The following is an 8,950-nucleotide window of genomic DNA, read 5'->3' on the forward strand; positions in this document are numbered from 1 at the left end:
GCTTTAAAGTGCAATTTTAAAAAATGATGTGTGTTGGCATTATTGCTTGGGGGCAGTAAAGTAGTCCAGTTTGGTCACACAGTGACAGCCACTTTCTCCAGGGAAATCAGCAGGTATAAAACAAGAAACATTGGCAAGCAGAAGCCAATGCAATGAGCTAGACACAAACTGTCACTAGAGAGGCCCAGGATATGGGTTTTCTGTGTGTATCAAGTACTTAAGAGGCTATGGGGTATGCTATTATAGGTCTGTGCAGAGAATTATTGCGCTTTGCTATTTCTTTTTATGTTTTATTTTTCAATTTCTCAGAAACCCGGGCTATCCTAACAGGTCTTTTGTTCTGGGGTTTAGTGAGTAAGATGTTTTTCCTTAAACACTAGAAATTTCAGGTCATCCCGTTTCTTCCCCAGCAGACAAGTAACATCGCAGACATGGCCCCAGAGATTCACATGCCAGAACCCATGTGCCTCATTGAGAACACTGAAGAACACCTAGTGACTAACCAGGAAGCCCTGAAGATCCTGTCCGCCATCACACAGCCAGTGGTGGTGGTGGCCATTGTGGGCCTTTACCGCACAGGCAAATCCTACCTGATGAACAAGCTGGCTGGGAAGGAGAAAGGTGAGGACCAACAATGCTTGCTGAGTCCTCTCTAGCCACCCACACTGAGCATATCCAGCCCAGGATATGTGGAGAGGAAGTTGGGGGACCCTGGGGGATACTGAATGCTTGTGTTTGTAGTACAGTTGCTGTTCGCGTCTTTTGGTAGAAAAAGGGAAGCTCTCTATCTGTGACTTAGCATGTCTTTATTCCTCAATATGTTTCTGGAAAAAAAAAAAAACAGCAAAACATGTTCCCTTTATAAGAAGTAAGATATCAGTGAAATAAATTCGACGAAATAAATACAAACTACTAAATTTTTAGAAGCATGAAATGATGTTTTAAAAAAACCATCAGATCCCAACTTTCAGTCCTTAGTATTATTTGCCCATTCCTCTGCGTCCGTTTCCACCATCACTGGCCCCGTGCACTGTCTTGTCATCTTCTCTCCCTTACATCGTAGCTTAAATTCTCAAGGAAATACACGAATTCCAGATCCCTCTTCCATCACTCCTGCTTGCTTTCCAGGCTTTTCTGTTGGATCCACTGTGCAGTCTCACACCAAGGGGATCTGGATGTGGTGTGTGCCCCACCCCCAAAAGCCAGACCACACTTTGGTTCTGCTCGACACTGAAGGCCTGGGAGATGTGGAGAAGGTACGGAAAGAAGGTTCTATTTGGATGGGGATTAATCTCCTCCTGGCTTGAAATACTCGTAAAGCAGGGATTTCCCTACTCACCATCAGTTCAACTGATATTTTCAATTGACCTCTGTGTGTTGTGTTTTATAAAAATAAAGAAAGAAGTAGTATGTTTGGTGGAGGTGCGGTAAGGTATGGGGGAAGGGGGTGTCTCTGTGGGACCGGCCACATAACTTATAGTATAGAATATAGTTTATTTAGGACATGGGGAGGGGAGTTAAGAGGGTAGTAGAGACAGAGAAAGGCAGAGAGAGAGAGAGAGAGAGAGAGAGCGAGAGAGAGAGAGAGAGAGAGAGAGAGAGAGAGAGGAGGAAGAGGAGGAGGAGGAGGAGGAGGAGGAGGAGGAGGAAGAGGAGGAGGAAGAGGAAGAGGAAGAGGAAGAGGAAGAGGAAGAGGAAGAGGAAGAGGAGGAGAGGCCAGCCATGGGCATGTGGAGAGACAGGGGTAAGGAACAGGGGCAAGACAAGAGAGGAAGAGAGAGAGCAGGGTGCAAGCAGCCCCTTTTATATTGAATCAGGCACACCTGGCTGTTGCCAGGTAACTGCGGGGCGGAGCCTAGACTAAATGCCAACACCACATACTTTTCTCCCCACTTTTAAATAGTCAGAGCTTGGATGCAAGGGGTGAAAAAATATCTTCACAAGGCAGAATCAGCACTGGGGATACTAAGTACTTCTTAAACATAGTGGGAGTAAAGTCACTGTTCCAAACCCAGCCGTGGAGAGATCATGGGCTAATAGTTGGCTACTGCTTAGATCCAGTTGCCTAAATCATGCTTATAGTACCTGTAGCTCCATGATTTTGGCAAAAGGAGAAAGTCTTCCTAAATGTTTTTCTGTTTCTCTTTTCTGGCTCATTATTTGAACAGTGGAAACACAGGCATTCTCTTGTATGCTGGTAAGCATTGAACATTCCTCACCACAAATGCAACACTTGAGTTTGCAGCACTTGACGTTTTCCTAAATGTTCCTGTCATCACTGTCTTCAAGCTTCCAATGTTGAATCCTCCTTGGATTTGGGAAGATGTGCCTTTTATGAACCAGTGTGAACTGGTCCTGGGACATAGCTAGGTCATTCCCTTGGATGTCCATTGTGAAAGAGCTTTTGTTTATTTATTTATTTTTTTGTTCTTTTTAATTTTTTTTGATTTGTCAAGATTCAAAGATGACAAACCATAATCTGAACCTAATTTACTCATCTGCAACATGAAAAAATTAGTTATAAATTCATTCCACAGTGTTGTCTTAAGAGCGAGCTATCTGCTTGTTGGGAGTGTTTGTATATATTATATACATATTATATATGTATATATACATAAAATATATACATATATACTATATATGTGTATAAATATATATCATGCATATAAGTTCTGTTTTGCTCCTATAAATTTTAGTATTTTATGTATTAAATATAAATATTTTCAAGTATAAATATAAATATAAAAACTTAGTTATCCACTAACTGTATTCATTTTGCAACTACCTAAGAATCATTAGAAGAAAGACTATATTGCAATCAATATAAAATTACCGGTGAGAAAAGCATGCAAAATGCGTACCTACAAATATTTTTGTTTGTTTTGTTGAATGTTTGCATATCAGCATCTAATTTTTAGTGATACTCACCCTAGAATGCCCTGAGACACGCTTCAAATTTGCTTTCCTTTCTAGGTTGATGAAAAGAATGATACTCAGATCTTCGCACTGGCAATCCTCCTCAGCAGCACCTTTGTATACAACACCATGAACAAAATCGACCAGGGGGCTATCGACCTACTACAGTATCCTTTTGTGGTCCAGGACAGCATTGGACACGGGAAAGCATGGGACCTGTGCACCTGTGAGACCTGGTAGACTACTAAAAATTACATCACAGGTGCTAAGGAGATGGCTCAGTCAGTGAAATGCTTATGTGACAAAGGCCTCAGTCTTTGTCACACAGAAAATGAGGACATGAGCTTGGATCCATAGCATCCACAGAAAAAGCGAGACATGGCAGTGTGTACCTATAACCCCAAGGCTGAGTGTGGGTGTGGACAGTCAGGAGGGTTCCCAGGGCTTATTAGACCAGTCAGATAGTTCCACATTCAGCAAGAGACTCTGCCCTAAAACTCAACGTAGAGAGTCCTAGAAGAAGATGCCCAGTGCCAGTGTCTGGCCTTAACAGATACGCACATCTGCACACACAGAACTGCACAGACACAAGCGCAAACACATGGGTACACCACACACACATGTGTGGAAAAAACCAAGGAGAGAACCCTCATGCATGTCACCGATGGATGCACGGTTGATTCACTTAGTGTCTAAGAGGTTGAAGGAAGCATTAGATGCAGCCCCACTTCTGTCAGCTTTCCTCAATTGTGTCTCAGCAATGTAACAGAACTGACAGACCTGCTCCGGACAAGAAACTCCTCTGATCCTACTAAAACTGAGGAACCTGCCGACACAAGCTACTTCCCAGACTTGGTGTGGACTCTGAGGGATTTCTTCCTGAGCCTAGAAGCCAATGGGCAAGCCATCACATCTGATGAGTATCTGGAGAATTCGCTGAAGCTGAAGCAAGGTAACCGAGCTTTGGTTGGGGAAAAGAAAGAAAAGTACCCAGGAATTTTTTTTATATCATTTTATATCATTTTCCATATTTACCCTCTCAGCACTTCTACAAAATAATAGTAATTATTTAATTGAGATGAAGTAACAGGATCAATATTAAATTCCCTTAGCCCTCAGTTATTGAACAAACTTGTCTCCTTTATTGTTTCCTTCTAGCTAGTTTTAATCTTTATGTAATATCAGGAGAAAGGACATTTATTTAAAGCAACTAGATTTAAGTGGATATAAATTATATTCTAAATAAATCCTGTCTTTCCTTCTCCAGGCAGTGATGAAAAAACCCACACATTCAATCTTCCGCGGCTGTGCATACAGAAGTTTTTCCCAGGAAAGAAATGCTTTGTTTTTGACTCCCCTGCTCGTGGACACAAGCTTTCCCAGCTTCAGACACTCAGCACCGAGGAGCTGAACCCTGATTTTGTGCAGGACCTTTCTGAATTCTGTTCTCACATCTTCACCCATTCTAAGACCAAGACTCTTCCAGGAGGCATCCAGGTCAATGGACCTCGTGAGTTCTTTTTAAAAGATTTTATTCCAACTCATCATAAAGAGTAACGGGCACATAAAGAATCTTTGTTGATGAATTGCCCAATGGGTCAGTATTCACCGTGATGGAAACCTAATGTACTGTGTTGATGAAGTTATAGCAGATACCAAGTGCACCTTTAGCATTAGTTTAGTAAAACATCAGAGTTACATCAAATGTATTAAGAACAAATATGTGAAGTTAGAGAAGCTTTTACTCTTGAAACACAGTAACTCATGTGGGTTGACCACTTTTACACAGCATGTAGTAGATTTTTATTACATGACATAGTATTTGATGATTGCATCTGAATACAGAACCCGACGATTTAGACCTTGACCAATGCTTACTATAGCATGAAAGGAGCCCGTGTTACCTCCACGCAGAGGCTGGGCAGGAAGAAAAACAAGGCAGTTTGGGTGAAGCAGAAGATCTAGATCACTGAGTCCTATTCCAGGAGAAGTTAACTCGTACCACCTTGATTGTGATGAAATAAAACAAAAAGGGAAAAATGTGAATGCAATAGAAAACTGAGAGAAAAAAAGGGAAAGGAAACTTAAAGAAGCAAAGACCTAAAGCATTTTAACCAAATTAACATCCACAGCTTTTATATGATCCTCTTGTTTCTTTATGGAGGAGGATAAAATGCAGGCCATGATATAGACCTTGAGAATTCTTCTAGTTTTCTTCTTTCAACAAAGACTAGCTTATATTTTTGTTGTTGTTTATGTGTGTTTTTTCTCAAAGAAAGAACAACCTGTCTTCTTAATCACATAGTTCCTCAGAAACTCCTCTGGGCCATTTAATATTGTCCAGAGTACTGAAAGAATTCAGGCAATACATAGTTAGCATTGTCAGAATGAATCCTTGTAGGTCCTAGACTCCTGCGTATGCCACAAACATCTTTTCCTTTTCTGAAGGTCTAGAAAGCCTGGTGCTGACTTACGTTGATGCCATCAACAGCGGGGCTCTGCCTTCCATAGAGAACATGGTGGTAACCTTGGCCCGGAAAGAGAATTCAGCAGCAATGCAAAAGGCCACTGTTCACTATGAGCAGCAGATGAGCCAGAGGGTGCAGCTGCCCACAGAGACCCTCCAGGAGCTGCTGGACCTGCACAGGACCTGTGAGAGAGAGGCCATGGAAATCTTCAGGAAGCATTCTTTCAAGGATGAGGACCAATGTTTCCAGAAAGAATTGGAGGTTGTTATTTTCTGTGTTTGTTATAGATACCAGGGTCACAGGAGGCAAGAAGACTTCTGCAAGATATGCAATGGAACTAATAAAAACAACCAGCTACCACTAGTCTGAAACGAGATGACAGTCACTTATGTGACCTCGGTCTGAGTTTACCGAAGGATCTTGACATCCACATACATCACACACACACACACATCACACACACACCTCCCCCACCTGTACTATGTTCTCCTCATGAATATAAAAAAAATTATTTTACTTTACTAAAGATCTTCATTAAGAAAGTATTTACGTTTTATTGATCGAGTAGCTAGAATGGTCTTCACATCTACTAAGATACAATGTGTGTAAGATTAATAGAGCAAGCAGGTGCAGACAGTGATTCGATTTCACTGAAAAAAAAATGTTGTTACACAGTTAATTGCATTTAAAATTATGGTGCCCATTAGAGTTTTTAAGACAAAATCACATCTAAGGTAGAAAACAAAATCTCTTGACAAATAAGTTTCAAGTAACCTCAACTAAATTCAGTGGGACACAGACACACACACACACACACACACACAATGACTTCTTGAGACTAAGAAGCATTTCCGAGGATGAAGGAGCAAATGTTAGAGAAGGTTACGGTGGAAACCATGAGTGAGCCTCACTGTATAAATGTAAGAAAATGTCAGGATATGAAGGATTAAAAAGAACAGCGGGTGGTGGTGGCCCATGTCTTTAATCCCAGCACTTGGGAAGCAGAGGCAGGCAGATTTCTGAGTTTGAAGCCAGCCTGGTCTACAGAGTGAGTTCCAGGACAGCCAGGCCACACAGAAAAAACCTGTCTAGAAAAGAAAAAAAAGAACATGACAGGTGTCATACTCACACAAGTTCTTTCTCACTTCCCTTAATAAAACATCTTAACTAATCTATCTACTGTTTAAAAAATGAAGAAACTTCTAAAGCCAAATAACTTTTCACAGATTATTATTCTACAACTTTTCCAGCTTTGATAAGAATAAATATATGTATATATCATATACATTTTCTAAGTTTCTAGGAAAATAAAATGTAGATTCTTTTGAAAAAAAAAAACCAATTCTCAGAAACCCTGAAGTGTATCTAACATCTCCCTGTTTTTGTTTGTTTGTTTGTATTTTTTGGTTTGTTTTGGCCCACCTATAGAACCTACTAAGTGCAAAGCAGGACGAGATTTGTAAGAAGAATGTGGATGCTTCTGTAGCCCTCTGCTCAACCCTACTTCAGAGTATTTTTAAGCCTCTGGAACAAGAAGTGGCACAGGGGGTCTATGCTAAACCAGGAGGTCACAATATCTTCCTTCAGAGGATGGACCAGCTGAAGGCACAGTACTGCCAGCAGCCAGGGAAGGGAACACAGGTATCTTTCATCCCTGGTACAGGTGAAGTGATGTGTTCTGTCTCTGCCTGTGAGTTTCCCTTCTGTTGCCTGAACATACACCTGGCACAGATGTTATGGTGGAGAGCTCTAGATAAGAGCAGCCCATTGCTGTAATCACTAGGCCTCCATTGTAGCGTTGATGTTCATGAACATCAAAGGGACTAATTAGGATTACACAAGGCAGAATCTCCGTGAGTGAAGCCAGTTTAAGGAAATGGAATAACTAACTGATTGGCTTAAAAGGCTTTTAGTCTGTGTGTAGATACATTCCAGGGTTCAAATGATGCAAATTCATTTCCCTTATTTTTATTTATTTCCAACCTCTACTTCACTTTCATGTTTTGTTTTCCTGATTGTTGGCTTCATTTCCAAGCAGCTCTCCCACCTGCTGCCAAAACAAAACAAAACAAAACAGAAACAAAAGACTCTGACTCCCCAAGTTTAGCTTGTCCTTAGAGGTGTACATCTCAGAGGAGGCAGGCAAGCGTATCTGCTTCAGCACCCATATTAGTTTTTTTAAGACACCCAAATTTTAGTGTTTCTACCACCTGTAAATAAGAGTGGTACCTATAGCATTCCTAGGTGCTGTGATTGGCCAGGCCAGCATCACTCCCACGGATGAGGATCGATGGACAGTCCCATCATGTACTGGCTGAGCATCCTCCAGGAAGGAGAGATAGTGAGAGAAGAAACAAAGACATTTCCCAGGTTGCAAATCAACATTTCCTAATTCTAACAGCGTGGTTTGGGCTTTCCAGGCTGAGGAAGCGCTGCAGACATATCTGAAGGCCAAAGAACCAGTGAGCAATACGATTCTACAAACAGACCAGGCTCTCACGGCCAAGGAGAGGCAGAGGAAAGGTGAGCAGGAAATGGAGGCCATGCCTGATGCACAGGAAGACTGACACTAGCACTGCCTGCCTTTGCCAGCAGAGAGTCCTGTACTCTTCCTAGAGACTTGTCATTTTCCTTTTTCCCCAGAGGAACAAGCAAGAGCAGCAGCTGCCCGGGCTGAAGCACAGAGGTTGGAGGCTATTCGCGTCCAGGAAGAGAAGAGGAGAGCAGAACAGGAGAGAAGGCATCAGGAGGAACTGAGACAAAAAGAGATTCAGAAAGCACAGTTTGAGGAACGGTGGCGGAAGGCCTTGGACCAGAAGGCCCAGGTACTTGTCAACTCTTTCCTCTCAGATGTCCCTCAGCTACTCATCTCTCTCCCATCTGTCGAGGTGACAATCTGATGGCTCATGGGGAGAGATGGGCTCATGTGATAGCTCAGGGCAGGGATGCTAGAGCCAGACTGTGGGGAGTCAACCCCATGCACCACCTTTTACCAAACATGTTTATGCAAGTTGTCCCCTCTCCCTGTACTTTGGTGTGAGAGACCAAATCTTTTGGGTTCAGACTCCATCTTAGAGAACTTGACCTAAGGTGGAACTCAAGTTAACTAACAAACTGATTGATACCTAGCACCAGTTTCCAGGCTACCCCCCAACCCCCCCAAAAAAAAACCTTGCATCTAGCACCAGTTTCCAGGTTTTTCTTCAATGAATCTATACCCCAAGGTTACAAGCCCTCCCCTGACACTTCACTTCCTAACAACCACCAATCAGAAAAAAGGCAGAAGTTAAGTTTATGGCTCCCAGCACCAGCTAATTATGTTAAAGGCCATAATAGCCCCCTCCCCAATCAGATATCAGGCTAGATACTCCCTTCTTGCCTCTATAAATGCTTGCCTTAAACTGGGCTTAGAGCTCCACCTTGCTGTTGGGTCAGTGTTGGCAGAAACCCAAGCTCGAGCTTGAATAAAGAGACCCTAATGTGATTGCCTTGGAAGAACCTGGAGCAGCCACAGAACTCTTCCAGGGACCAAACCACCATGTTTCATTGAACTTTGAGTAATGCCA

The 8,950-nt window shown here is 42.3% G+C and overlaps 1 protein-coding gene across 2 annotated transcripts in view; it reads left to right on the forward strand.

Annotated features, from left to right (window-relative positions):
• The window catches only part of LOC116093868 (guanylate-binding protein 5-like), a 14,811-nt gene that overhangs the window by 2,787 nt on the left and 3,074 nt on the right, over positions 1 to 8,950 (forward strand). Inside the window, exons 2-10 of one of the 2 annotated variants that reach the window (XM_031375685.1) lie at positions 411 to 621; positions 1,129 to 1,256; positions 2,974 to 3,083; positions 3,675 to 3,868; positions 4,184 to 4,426; positions 5,365 to 5,645; positions 6,813 to 7,025; positions 7,805 to 7,907; positions 8,028 to 8,209. In XM_031375685.1, the coding sequence (XP_031231545.1) occupies positions 432 to 621; positions 1,129 to 1,256; positions 2,974 to 3,083; positions 3,675 to 3,868; positions 4,184 to 4,426; positions 5,365 to 5,645; positions 6,813 to 7,025; positions 7,805 to 7,907; positions 8,028 to 8,209 (1,644 nt within the window). In that variant the 5' untranslated portion in view covers positions 411 to 431. The remainder of the gene's footprint in view (positions 1 to 410; positions 622 to 1,128; positions 1,257 to 2,973; positions 3,084 to 3,674; positions 3,869 to 4,183; positions 4,427 to 5,364; positions 5,646 to 6,812; positions 7,026 to 7,804; positions 7,908 to 8,027; positions 8,210 to 8,950) is intronic. The other variant, XM_031375684.1, reaches the window with a different exon arrangement.

The sequence above is a fragment of the Mastomys coucha genome, unplaced genomic scaffold (assembly GCF_008632895.1).
Source record: "Mastomys coucha isolate ucsf_1 unplaced genomic scaffold, UCSF_Mcou_1 pScaffold16, whole genome shotgun sequence".
In the NCBI taxonomy this organism is placed as follows: domain Eukaryota; kingdom Metazoa; phylum Chordata; class Mammalia; order Rodentia; family Muridae; genus Mastomys; species Mastomys coucha.